Raw genomic sequence first — 12,649 nt, 5'->3', positions numbered from 1 at the left:
CACTGTACATCACACACAAGCATGCCTACGTACTATCTTTCTTTGTGTCAGGAATGTGTTCTCTTGCTTATCTTGTGCAGCAGGTGCTGTTGTATAGCTGGCAGGCCCCTCCCATTCATTTTCTATTTGTCCTAGGCTTCCGAAATTGTTTTTCTTGAAAGCCCTTCAACCTGGCCCTTGACACTGTAGATGCAATTTGGGGCTTCCAAATGCAGGCACAAATAAATATGTACACTAATTGGAGCCACTTAACAGTCCATCTGATGTCTGGGCACAGTTTAAGTAGCTAGATGTTATATGAGCTATGCAGTGCACCTGTGACCCATGATGGATGATGCTTCTGCCAAATTGGACACAACAGATCCTGAAGCTGTGTGCAAAGAAAACCATAAATTTTTCATTACTTTTGGGTTGAGGAGTATATACATTTTCCTGAAGGAATTACTTACAAAATATGAGGCCCTATTGGAAAAATGAAAAATGCATATTCTTAATCTTAATATGAATTTGCATACATTCTCACTCCCTGCCCCCACCACATGTACCACCATGCTTACTTATACACACATAATTTTCAATGTATATATGAAAACATAAAGAACGATGGATGAACTTGGTCTATGGATTGTCATAAAAGCTTTTAATGAAATTACTATTTTTGTGTGTAAAATATCCCCTTTGACTTTTGCACCCAAACATTTGTCTCCAAATAGTTCATTGCTGAATGTGTGTTTGTTTTGATGTGGAAAAAAATATGTATTTGTTTTTATTTACAGAGGGACGAGTGGATGACCTTAGATTTTATGTCTGTGAAAACACTGTCTTCAGCATCACTGAAGGCTGAAAAGCTGAAGGAAAAATTATTGGAGCAACAGAAAGCCCAAGCAAATGAACAGGTGGGTTAGGTTATTAATGAATACATCACTCAAATAAACTAACCATTGTTGTAAGGTTACTGTGCTTCTTAGTTCCCAAAGCCAAATTTTAAATTTCTTCAATTAGCAGCCTTACATTTTGGGACCAGGTCTCTCCTAAGAGCCAGGACTTGACTACTAATGTGTGTTCTGTTTTGGCTGGTTGATTCCTGTGGGGAGCAGGACCCTTGGGGACTGATGGAAGCCGTGCAAAGGCAAAGAAGAGGTGATGGGACAGTCTCCTGTAGCCAGGGCTCTGTACTAGTGGCTGGGGAACAGCCACAAGTAGAACATGGGGAGCAAGCACAGGAAATTGCCCAGCTACAGGATCTGCAGGACTGTGGATACTTTCCAGATAGCAGGCAGATTGTTCCAAAACACCACCAGAACAGAACTGGGCTCTGGGCACAAGCCCTGACAATTGCCTCAAACCCTCCCTCTGGATGAAAAGTGTATCTCTTGAGCAGTATAATGTATTGCCCCCATGCTAGTGGAATGGATTGCTAGTGCATCAGGAACGAGTGGTTCCTGGAAAAAAATGGAAACAACAGGCAATACTCGTTTCTGGAATGGGGCAGATAATGGCCTATTAATAAGATTGCTTTGCTGACCTGCTCTGTTCTGGAAATGAATGTTTCTGCTCACTTCCATGTTTAGTTCAGGAACTACTAGTTCCTGTTGTAATAGTGCAATAGAACTAGTGGAGGCATAGCAGCAGTATAGATAATGCCCCTTAAAAGAACCATGAACTGGTCTTTTGCTGTTCTTGTAGTCTTAGGTGAGGGAGAAGACATGTGCAGCTTGTGAGGTGGCTTGTTAAGGGCTTGAGCTGCTAATTCTTGCAGGTCTGCTGCTTCACCAGAATCTGGGCTTCAAAGGTAATTTTTTTAAAAAACCAAAACATATGCTCCTAAAAACATATCTTTGGGATCTAGCTTGAGTGTGTGTTTATGTATTTAACAGGGCCCCCCCAAAAAAAACTTGGGATATTCTATAAAGTTTACTGTCAGTTGTTACTCTGCAAAGGAAATGCTTGGTGTTTGAACTTTCATTTGACAGGCAACCTTTGACTCCCTACATTTAAAAAAAATGTTCCTCAAACAAATTAGTTGCATAATATTGATTATGTGCCTGTTCTATTAATGTTGACTTTTCATTGTTAGCCCTAAGATATAGTATTCACGTAATGGAGTGACAGAAGTATTAACAACGTAGTCTGTATCCTGAATCTTTGAAGGAAGCCAAAGGTTCATTTACCTGTTATCAGAATTTTTCGTTCTTGAGAAGAAGCCACACAGTAGAATTTGTGTTTTATTTAATGCACTATATGTTTTCAGGGGAAAAAACCCTCTTCATTTTCAGTTGAGTTAGGGAGCAATCTTATGGCCCCTAGACAGTGTCAGCAGGGGGCATAGGATATTTTGGATTCCTGGATCCTGGAATCTGCACTCCAACCCCCCTCCTCCTCACAGCTGGTGCAGAAGGAACTGCGCCAGCTGCCTCTCCGAGGTCAGGAACGCAACCTCAGAGAAGGGGAAAAGGGGGCATTCTGGTGGGTAGGGAGGCTGGTACACAAGCTATCCTGAGGCCTTTTCAGCCTTCTTCCCTCACCCTCTGAAACACCCCAGGTAGACAAGCAAAAAAGCCCTTCTAGCGAAAATGCAGAGCTGGAAGAGCAGGGAGGCAGAGATTGTCTCCTCCACGCCTCCTGTTCTGCACTGGATGACCGTAAATCTCCGAGTTCAGAGGCTTATGGTTATTGCAATACAATTGCACCCATAGGAAATTTTATACTTTAAAATATTATGTAAAAATGCATGGTTGAAGAAAACAAGTTGAAGCACAAAGTTTATAAAGGACACAATAGAACAGATAGTTTTGATACTTACAGAGAATTATTAAAGATGTAACTAATATCAAAGAGAATTTGTTGAGAGATAAAGGGAACTTCCATGAAATTGCGATTGACTTTCCCCCCTCAAATAGTTGCTGATTTCTGAAAGAGAGCTCAACCCCTACTGGAAGGAAGGTGGCACAGGCTTACCACCACAAGAGGGAATGCCATCAACAAAAGGTAAGATCATCTTTCTATAAAGATGACTGTGTGACTGTCTCTCTTCTGTGTAACCCCTCATTAATGCTAAAGGAAAACTAAATTAATATTTGCATGCAAGTTCCAATATGATCGCTAGATTAAAATAGTAGCACATAGCTTTGCAGAATATTTTTTAACTTTTTCTTTTTTTTTGTAATCTCCCATGGCTTGACCTTCAGTTTCTACAACAGAATTCTTCATTTTGAACTAATTAAAAAAAGAACCTGATTGTACCAGGACATGATAAATTATTGTCATCCCATTTGGTCTCTTTCATTCCATTACACAAATTACAGCTCTAAAAAATTCAGCTGCTGAACTCTGTGAATCCCATTTTAAATGAAGTGCATTAAGGATGCAGTTGGTGGAGAACATTATTTATGTAACCTTTTTCACTTCACATCTTCCTCTTCTAGGGTTATTTTGTCTATTTATGGCGAGAGCAAATGAAAAAATATTTTTCAGCATGTTGCTGAAAATGTCACACACTATTGTGTGCTGAATTAGAGGTTGCCATAAAAGGTTTATAGGAGTCTCAAATCCCAATTTACCAGCAGACAAACAGCTTGAGACCCTCTAAAGCCAGAACTAGATGTTACGCTCATTAAATGGCAGCTTCCAAAATGAGTTCCTCCATGTTGAGTTCTTCCTATCATGGAGATACCCATCATAGGTTAATCCCTCCTGCTGCTCAGAACTTTCCATTCTCCTCTCTCCCTATAAGATTTAGGCAGACTTTACTTGTGTTGTGACATCACATGTGTTTCCCCACCCTTTTTCCATTGGCTGCCACTGGTGGTGGTGGTAAATGTGCTTGCTTGCTTGCTTATTTATTTATTTATTTATTGCATTTATACCCCGCCTTTTTTCCTCTTGCAAGGAACCCAAGGCGGCTTACATTATCCTCCTCCTCTCCATTTTATCCTCACAACAACAACCCTGTGAGGTGGGTTGGGCTGAGAGTCTGTGACTGGCCCAAAGTCACCCAGTGAGCTTCCATGGCTGAGTGGAGACTAGAACCCGGATCTCCCAGCTCCTAGTCCAACACTCTCACCACTACACCACACTGGCTTAAATGTTACGGGGTTTGGGAGAAGAGAACTCATTACAAGGCTGCTGTTTTCAGCAATAGCTCTGAATCAGGCATTACATCGAGCACAATGCTAGCTCAGTAACTCTCCTGGATGCCTATGAAGATAATATTCAGGGGAATAAGGTAGAATAGAGTCTCATAATTGCCAAAAACATTAGGCCGCAAGTTCTGTACTTGGGGAGGTGGAAGGAAGGGAATAGTTATGTGTGTGAGAGCTCAATTTGTAGATGTACACCTAAAAAACTGTAGAGTGTGAAATGACACTCAGACTTACTGCCTTCCATGGTGATCATTACTCTTTCTACATATTTGTCAAGTGAACACTTGGTAACAATCTTCGTTTTAAGCCAGTTCACTGAATATGCTAGAATAATGATTGGCATGAAGTCTGTTAATTCTGATCTGTATATGACACTTTCAGGGCCAATATTCTCTTTAAGAAAAGAGAGGTGGGCTGCGTTGCCAAATAAGTGTAAGAACATGAGTTCAAACTGGAGAACAGTGCCAGCGTTAAGTGTATTTCTGGCTGAGCTAACATATGTTATGTGCGTGACGCACAACATATGCAGTTCGTAATAAGGTTGTGATATTAACTTGTAGTATGCAAATATCACATTTAATTACTTTGTTTTGTAGTGACAGCAGTAGAAGATGGTGGGTTAAGTTGGCTGAAGAAATCCTACCAAAGGATGAAGGAGCAATCTGAGAGAGAGAAACGAGATTTGGAAGAAATTATAGCTGAAAGATATGGGGTAAGTGCTGAAAGGAGACTGTATTATACCATCAGCTGTTTGATGTGGGTAGATAGCAGGGGAACTGAATCCAGCCTCCCACAACAAATTCAGCACCCCACAACTAAATCCAGTACCACACAACAATTCTCTTCTTGAAGAGCTAGATGTCATAATTGCTGACTTTTCTAACAGAGGTTATGCATGTGAACCCTGGATAGCTGGATAGTGGGATAAACTATGTAACTGGCTCAGGCCTTACAATTTGACTAGTATCCCTGAATGGCTTTCTGCATGTCAGAGCAGTTCATTACTATGGAAACTAATAATTAGTTAGTTTCAGTAGAATCACATGTGGCTAGGATTAATCCAGTATCCTCTAGAGATGAAAGATCAAAGCTGCAATCCTATGGAGTTTACTTTCGAGTATCTCCTGTTAAAATTGGTGGGATTTCTGAGTAAATATGCTTAGGACTGGAGCACATGTCCACCAGACAAAAAAGAAAAAAGAGTTTTGCTGGCAGTACCCTGATGTGATGAATATAATGTTAGCCTTGTCTGAGGAGACTTGGGTTCAGATCCCTGCTCAAGCTGTGAATCTCACTAAAGGCGCATGTTTAGACAGAAAAAAGCCCTACAACTCCCAGCATTCCCTAGCCAGTCATGCCAGTCTAAAAATGCATAGGATTGTGCCCTAAGTGATGTAGGGGCCATTACTATCTATGTGCCAAATCTACACAGGACTGTTTTGAAGATAAAATGGCGGGTGGGGGGCGGGGAGGGCAACCATGGGTAAGGGTGCCAAGGATAGGGAAAAGTGTAATTTAACATTTTTTGCATGACGTGTTATCAGACTTGTATAAACCATGACCATTTCAAATGGAGCTCATTTAAAACCTGACATAGCAGATTTTCTCTCATGTGCTTAGTTCTCAATAGCTGCTTAATACTAAATCACAATGTGCTTTTCCTTTTTCTTGCAGTCAGTGGAGCTATTTCAGTCAAGGCTAGAAGAAGCTGAGAAAGCTGCAGTCCTAAAAGAAAATGATTATAGAAGAGGCTGGCAAAAATTTAAATATTCAGGAAATGAATGTAGTATGAGACAGAGGGAGGAAAAGGAGAAGCAAGATGAAAGCGGTGTAGAGAAGTGTGCATTTAAGGAGCGACCTAAGGAGAGATATAATAAAGAGTATTCCCAAGAACAAAGAAGTTATAGGAGAGACATACCAACAGAAGATAAAGAACCAAGGCATAATAATAAAGAATCTGCCATAAAAGACTTTTCTTCTAGAACTGCAAAGCCTTCTTACCAAATAAGAAATTATGAGAAACCTTTTTTGAGCCCTTTGAAAGCTACATTTTTGAAACCTAATGACGATGGGGACCAAGAAGACAAACTACAGAGTACTTCGTCCCGATTACATAGTCCTAGTTCTTTGAGTCGTGGTTTCAGAAAACCTGGTGATTCTGATGTTATCCCAAGATGGCGCAAAGCACAACCGATGAAAGAAAATGAAAAAGCAATCCTAGATGAGAAACCACTCAACAATGAAATGGCTGTTCCCAGTGGGGAGGAAGATACAAGAGAGAAACAGGAAGAGATGCCAGAAGGAGCCTTGGAAATAAAGGAGCCACTGGACAATAAATCATCATATCCTGGGTATTTAGGGATTTTATATCTTGATGGTGGGAAGGTCTTGGTTATATTTGCAAGAGGTATAAACATGAAGTCTACTTTTTAGGATTGTGACCTTATTTTATTTATAATCACTTTTCTGCCTGGAGAAATCTCCCAAGGTGATTTACAATTTCTAAGAGTTGTACAAATTATAAGAAAGGTAAATATTACCTAATTTCTTTTCTCACACACACACACACACACACGTGCGCGCGCGTATGCATACGCGCACACGCACACACAGTGCTGGGGCTCAAGTCAGCCTGGAAACATATTGCCACTGAAGTCCTTTCCTCTAATCCCTAATGCATAGAGACTCCACTGGCTGAAAGGAACTTTCATATATTTTTACTCCATATTTCAAAAGCTGAGAGCTGGCATCGAAAGCAAATTAAACTGGAGCTAAACATAAGGGTGCTTGAAATTATGTTCTGTGCACAGGTTTGTCCATAGTGGGGTTAGGCTTGTCTGCCCAGCTTCAAGCCCACCTGCCTTCCATACATTTGCAATTGGGCCTACGTGCATAAAGGTGCCTGGTTACTTCTTGGATAGAAACAAAAGCAACAAAGGGAAAGAAGAGACATCAAAAATACATAGGAAATGATTTATATTGTCCAAAATGTTTTATGTCTTGTGACTCTTCTTCAAGGACAACTGTTTTAACCTGAATAGTTTAAACCAGTTGCCCCTGAAGAAGAGTAGCAGGACTTGAGGTTTGTTGTGCCAAATAAATCCCTTGCAGTGCACTTTTGAGGTCTCCTTTTTCTCCTTGCCACCCCACCCCCTGCTACTCCTTCAATAGGACACAAGAGATTAAGGCCCAGTTTGCAAGTAATTACTAACTATGGGGCTGTTTGCACGACATCACAGCCCACCGTGGGTTATTTAACCCATGGTGAGGTCATGGCGTGTGCAGCCACCTTTTTGAATATGTGATTCCTGCTCAGGGGTTGTCATGTCATGTGAACCCAGTAAACATGGGTTATGTGAGGGTTAAACAAGCTTTGTATAACCCATGGTCTGTTCTAGGGTTATGTGTTGTGGCTCATCTGAATCTGGTCTTAGGGTTTGTTGTGGAGGGACAAACCCTAAGAGTTTTAACCCATGTTTTGTTGTTGAATTAAAATTCTCGGTTGTTCCTCAACAATCCAGAGTTCTGGGTTCACACATTGCATCCAACGACCCAGGAATGGGGCAGGTGTTCTTCAGTTGTTTATGAGAGCTGACTGAAAGTTGAAGTGGTGAATGCACAGGAGGCAGTGCACTCACTTGCTCCAGTGCAGCCCTGCGAATTCATGGGTTGAACAATCTATGAATTGGCATTATGTGCGAACCAAGTCAGTAACTGATAATCGTTTTAGGAAGCCGACTAATTCAGCACAAAATGAATGTGTACAGGATGATGCCGGTGGATCCTGTCCAACTCTGATCTTTGATCTTCCTCTTCCTTTGGGGGAAGAAATCCACAAAACCTTAGTTGTTGGTTTTAAAAGCTATTAACTTTGATATAAACTTTACATCTTGGTAGCATGTTCTTTCATTTTATTTCATTTGTATGCAGACAACATGCTTTGCTTTTCAACTTGAATGGCAATAGAGTGTGGCTGTACACCGCTAAATAGATTTTTTTAAAAAAATCTGCCCATGAGAGGGGATGTGGAGTAAAGTGTTTCTGATTCTTCAGAGTTAATGGCGTTACATAGATGCAAAGTTGATGATACCACTTTACTTGGAAGGCTGAAACACTTTTGTGCTGCATTTATGATGCACATTTTAACAAAGTGGGATTGATGAGTGATTGATTCACTCAACCACTTTCTTCCCCATCATGAAGTAACATTTGCATTCTTCTTGTGGTGCAGTCCATAAGGAAGTATTGAGAAGAGAACTTGAGATGTATTGGGTACCCCTACTATAAATGCTTGGGAAGCTTGGTTTTGGCCTTGAGGAGCTTTCAAAAATGATGTGAATCTGCCTTAAGTGCCCTAACCTTGCACACCCTTACTATTTTACATAGTTCATTTTGAAATACTGTCCAGCAGAATTTATATAAGAATTATAAATAAAAATAAACTTTGGAAGAAAATAGCTAAAGATATTGCTACAGTGGGCAGTATCTAATACCGCTGCTGCACTTCCACTAGTTCCATTATGCCTGTGGGACCCAAGCCTAGACAACAGGAACTTGCGCTCCCTAAAGCAACCCTGGAAACACGTGCAAATGCTTGTTTCTGGAATTTTATTAGCCCAGTATTTATTTTATTTTCTAAGTTTTTTTCATCTTTATGAAGTTCTGTAGAGCAAAAACAAGAACAACACACACACATCCTCATGACCTGGGTACTCTTACACATGCAGATAACAACTATACATGCGTGCAATAATACATCCCATACTTAATTTATTAATGATTCATTGCAAGAGTATTTCTTACATTAAGCGCTTATAAAATCTGATATATTTCTTAAAACGTAACCTTCATCGTAAACATGTGTGTCTTAAAAAGTAATAGTGGCTTTTCAGGAGAAGATGGTCTGTGTTTTTCAAGCTTTTCCTTTTCCTTGATGTAATGGGCGATGATGCCACATCAGATTGTCCTATGAGATCTGCTGATTGGAGTACTCAATACAAGAGGGCTCAGGAGCACACTTCATTTTACCTTTCATGTAAAAGTCCTAGATTCAGGGTTTAAGTTTGAGTTTTGACTACAGATGCATCCTAATCTTGAGTGCATTAATCTCTCCTATCAAAATGTAGATTAACTAATTTGCTGGAGGATTACATGAATATATAACAGAGGTGCGGAACCTGTGGCTTTCCAGATGTTATTAGGCTGGGTGGAGTTTGATGGGAGTCTAAAAACATCTGGAGGGCCACAGGTTCTCCACACCTGCTAAATAACATAGTTTGAAGCTAAGGAAGTACAAGAGGTGCCCTGCAGAAAAATGTTGTGGTGTATCCATGGTGTGCGCATGTGTGTTACCTGAATCTGTGGCTCAGTGAGCTGAAAAAGGAAAAATTAGCAACAAAGGCAGGAATCCTGGCTCTAATTTGCGACTTCATGTTTAATTTTTAAAAAACTTTTAATAGTGTATCTAGTCTGCAGGCAAGCTAATGGAACATAAGGCTTTTGTGTGCAATTGAGTGGTAGATTTGGCCAAGGAGGAGATCCGAGGGGACAATTTAAGTAGATTGATCTCTGCTGCAGCCTTGGAATCTAAACCCGCCTCAGCCCACGTCTGATCTGCCATATTAAGAGTGGACTATATTGCAGAGCTGTCCTAATCTTCTCTCTCTCAGCACAGCCACCCAACCTCATAAAATGAATGAATAATAAAACCTGCCTAATAGGTTTAGTTAGTCTAATGCATCTGGACAGCACTGCAGGGTAGTTGCAAACCACTCAGAACTTGACTTATAGTATTCAGCATGAACTACATTGCGGGGATGTCATGTGCTAGTCTTTCCCAGCCATATTCAGGTTGGAAGTCACCCTTCCAACCTGAACAATGGGGACAATAACCTGCATTTTCCCTTATTCTGCATGCTGATTGCTTTGTGTGTGTTCAACCAGATCTATTTCCGAGGATGAGAATCCCCATATTCTTAGTGATGAGGAAATGAACAAACTGGGAGCCAAGATCGTAAAAGCGGAATTGATGGGGAACAAGGTATGTGAAATAAGAATTGAATGCATTTATTTTATCACTATATATTTTAACTCACTGCTTTAGTCCAAAGAGAGATCATTATTCAAATGATCTGGGAGCCCTGAAGACATCAGATAATTAAACCCATTTACCGAAATATACCTTTAATTCCTTTAGAAGCCACTTCAGAATTGTCTTCATTATTTAAAACTGATTTGAATTTGGTACACACAGCAGCAGGATTCAAGAGCTTTGGATGCGTATAATAAAACATGGTACTGACTTTATAGGTTTGTATGGTGATTCTTGAGATGTAAAACACAGAGAGAAAATATTGTAACAGAAGATGCATTTGATGTTTAAAAGAAGTTAGTACAACTACTTTCAGCAGTATTTGTTCTCTTCAAAGGATTTAGCTGCAAAACTTCAGTCTCGGCTTGACAATGCACGTAAGCTAAAAGACAGTGGAGCACAGATTCAAGCTAGAGAGTCTAAGAGGGAGGTAAGGAAACAACATTATCTTGTATTTTGTTTTGGATGCTGATACAAAAGCAGCAGTGACAGATGTGTAGCACCTAGAACTGTGACACTGTTAAATATATTTGTTAGCGTTGGCAGAGAGTACCTACAAAACAATTGAGATTCACGCTGTGTGCTAGGATATTATCCTGTGAAGGGAAGCTGTGAAAACTTTTTAAAGACACAGTTCAGTGTAGCAAATACTTAGAATTATAGCATGTTTGAATAACTTTATACAATTGGCATGTGTGGCTGCATATCTTCTGTGTTTGAGAATACATGATGTTCTTACTATGCCTTCTGTGCATACGAAGCTTTGCAGCAAATAATGTGTGTCTGTGGTTTTTTTTGTCCATTGTATTTAATAGTTCTCATCTTATTCTTTGGCATCAATCTACTTTTTAGAAGTGCAGACTTTTTGGTTGTCTTAAGCTTCCTTAAAATCTTTGAACCACCACTTGCACCATCCTTTCAGGCAGTTTTACAGTGGAGTGTTAATATACATTTAAATGCTTCACTTTATTGATAAGGTACTTAAGAATGTGATATTTTTCAGCCCTCTTCATTGCTATGTTCCCTGTCAAATGTAAACATTATAGAACTCCTGAATCTTTGAATACACATAAAGAATGTGAGCCAAGTGAACTAAAGATATGGCCATGGGTAAACAGGAAGTCAGTAACAAGATGCTTTGGAAACAAAAATAATTGGCAATCTAGGACATGTTTATTAGTTTCCCTGCATTCACACTCTAATTATAGCAATATCTAGTGTGTCTGTGTTGCACCTAAACTTTGTGTAGAAAAGTAACTATAAATCATCCTAATTATAGTATTGTTAGCTCTTGAGTTTTAATGTAAGAAAATATTCATTTTGCTCTCAAGGGTGCTGGATTGCTTGTGCTCGAATTCAGTGAGGTTGGCATTAAGATACTTTGGGGTTATAACTTAGTCTGGGAAGAACCCTGTAATCACAAGGCATTATGATTAATTGTTAAGCTGTTTTGAGCAAATGCTTGCTTACCCCCTTCCCAACATAGAGAAAGAATATTTGAGGTTCATAGAACATTGGGTAGTTATGTAAGTATAACATTGGTCAAGTTATGTAAGTATGTGGGTAAATCTAGATGGACAGCATTAACAAGAGAGCCATATATCTGTGCCAATTGAAGTAGTACATCTTCTTGGCTAAAGGAACCCTACCCAGATACCTTTCGGTTCCTGAGGATTTATGCCACATGTACAATATCATGCTCTTGAATTCTAAATGCATTCATTCCACATTCATTATGCAAGTTCTGATTTTTTATATATAACCTTAGAGAGAGAAAAAGTCAGTTAGATCAGTTAAATACATTAATTCCAAAAGAAGCATTTGATCTCCCAAGGAACTCCACAATTTTAATATTAAAATTCCTATGATGACCTACTAGTTAACTCACAATGCTCTTGTGGTTTTTGAGTTCAATACTTGAATTCAGTGAGCTACAGTTTTAAGCAGTCCCATTTTTTAATTTTTGGATCAGTATGCAAGAAACAAAAATCACCTGACTCCAGTGTGATTGTTCCAGAATGTTTTTAAAAAATTAATGCTGTGTATAAGCCAGTCTTCCCCAACCTGGTCCCTCCAGATGTGTTGGCCTGAAACTTCCAACATGCCCCAACCAGGTTGAGGAAGGCAAGTATAAGCTGTAAGAAGGAAATAAATTGAATGAAAACCACAAAACACATAACAGCCCTCTCTGGAAAAAGTTATATTGGAATCCTGAAGAGAATAGCTATATTTTTATATTTTATGTATTTATGCATGCTTATTTCTTTAAAATAGAGAGGTACATACTTGGAAAGAAGAATGCTCGGTGCACTTAATAGCCATTTCAGAACATAATCACTCTGGGATCCTAGCTTACTGTGCTATTGACAATACTTTTGTAAAATTATGGTTACGTATCTAAAGATTTGAAGGAGAG

The 12,649-nt window shown here is 39.5% G+C and overlaps 1 protein-coding gene across 3 annotated transcripts in view; it reads left to right on the top strand.

The window, feature by feature from the left end:
- Window positions 1-12,649, top strand: part of CWF19L2 (CWF19 like cell cycle control factor 2) — a 130,914-nt gene that overhangs the window by 32,198 nt on the left and 86,067 nt on the right. For all 3 annotated transcript variants that reach the window (XM_084842709.1, XM_084842707.1, XM_084842708.1), the window contains exons 5-10: window positions 777-896; window positions 2,901-2,988; window positions 4,739-4,854; window positions 5,817-6,493; window positions 10,086-10,182; window positions 10,571-10,663. In XM_084842709.1, coding sequence (XP_084698835.1) covers window positions 777-896; window positions 2,901-2,988; window positions 4,739-4,854; window positions 5,817-6,493; window positions 10,086-10,182; window positions 10,571-10,663 — 1,191 coding nt within the window. The remainder of the gene's footprint in view (window positions 1-776; window positions 897-2,900; window positions 2,989-4,738; window positions 4,855-5,816; window positions 6,494-10,085; window positions 10,183-10,570; window positions 10,664-12,649) is intronic.

This window comes from Heloderma suspectum, chromosome 3 (assembly GCF_057233095.1).
Source record: "Heloderma suspectum isolate Gila_16-S chromosome 3, 16-S_ref, whole genome shotgun sequence".
Taxonomy (NCBI): Eukaryota; Metazoa; Chordata; class Lepidosauria; order Squamata; family Helodermatidae; genus Heloderma; species Heloderma suspectum.
Note: the sequence above shows the minus strand (reverse complement) of the source record. Positions and strands in the feature narration are given on the sequence as shown.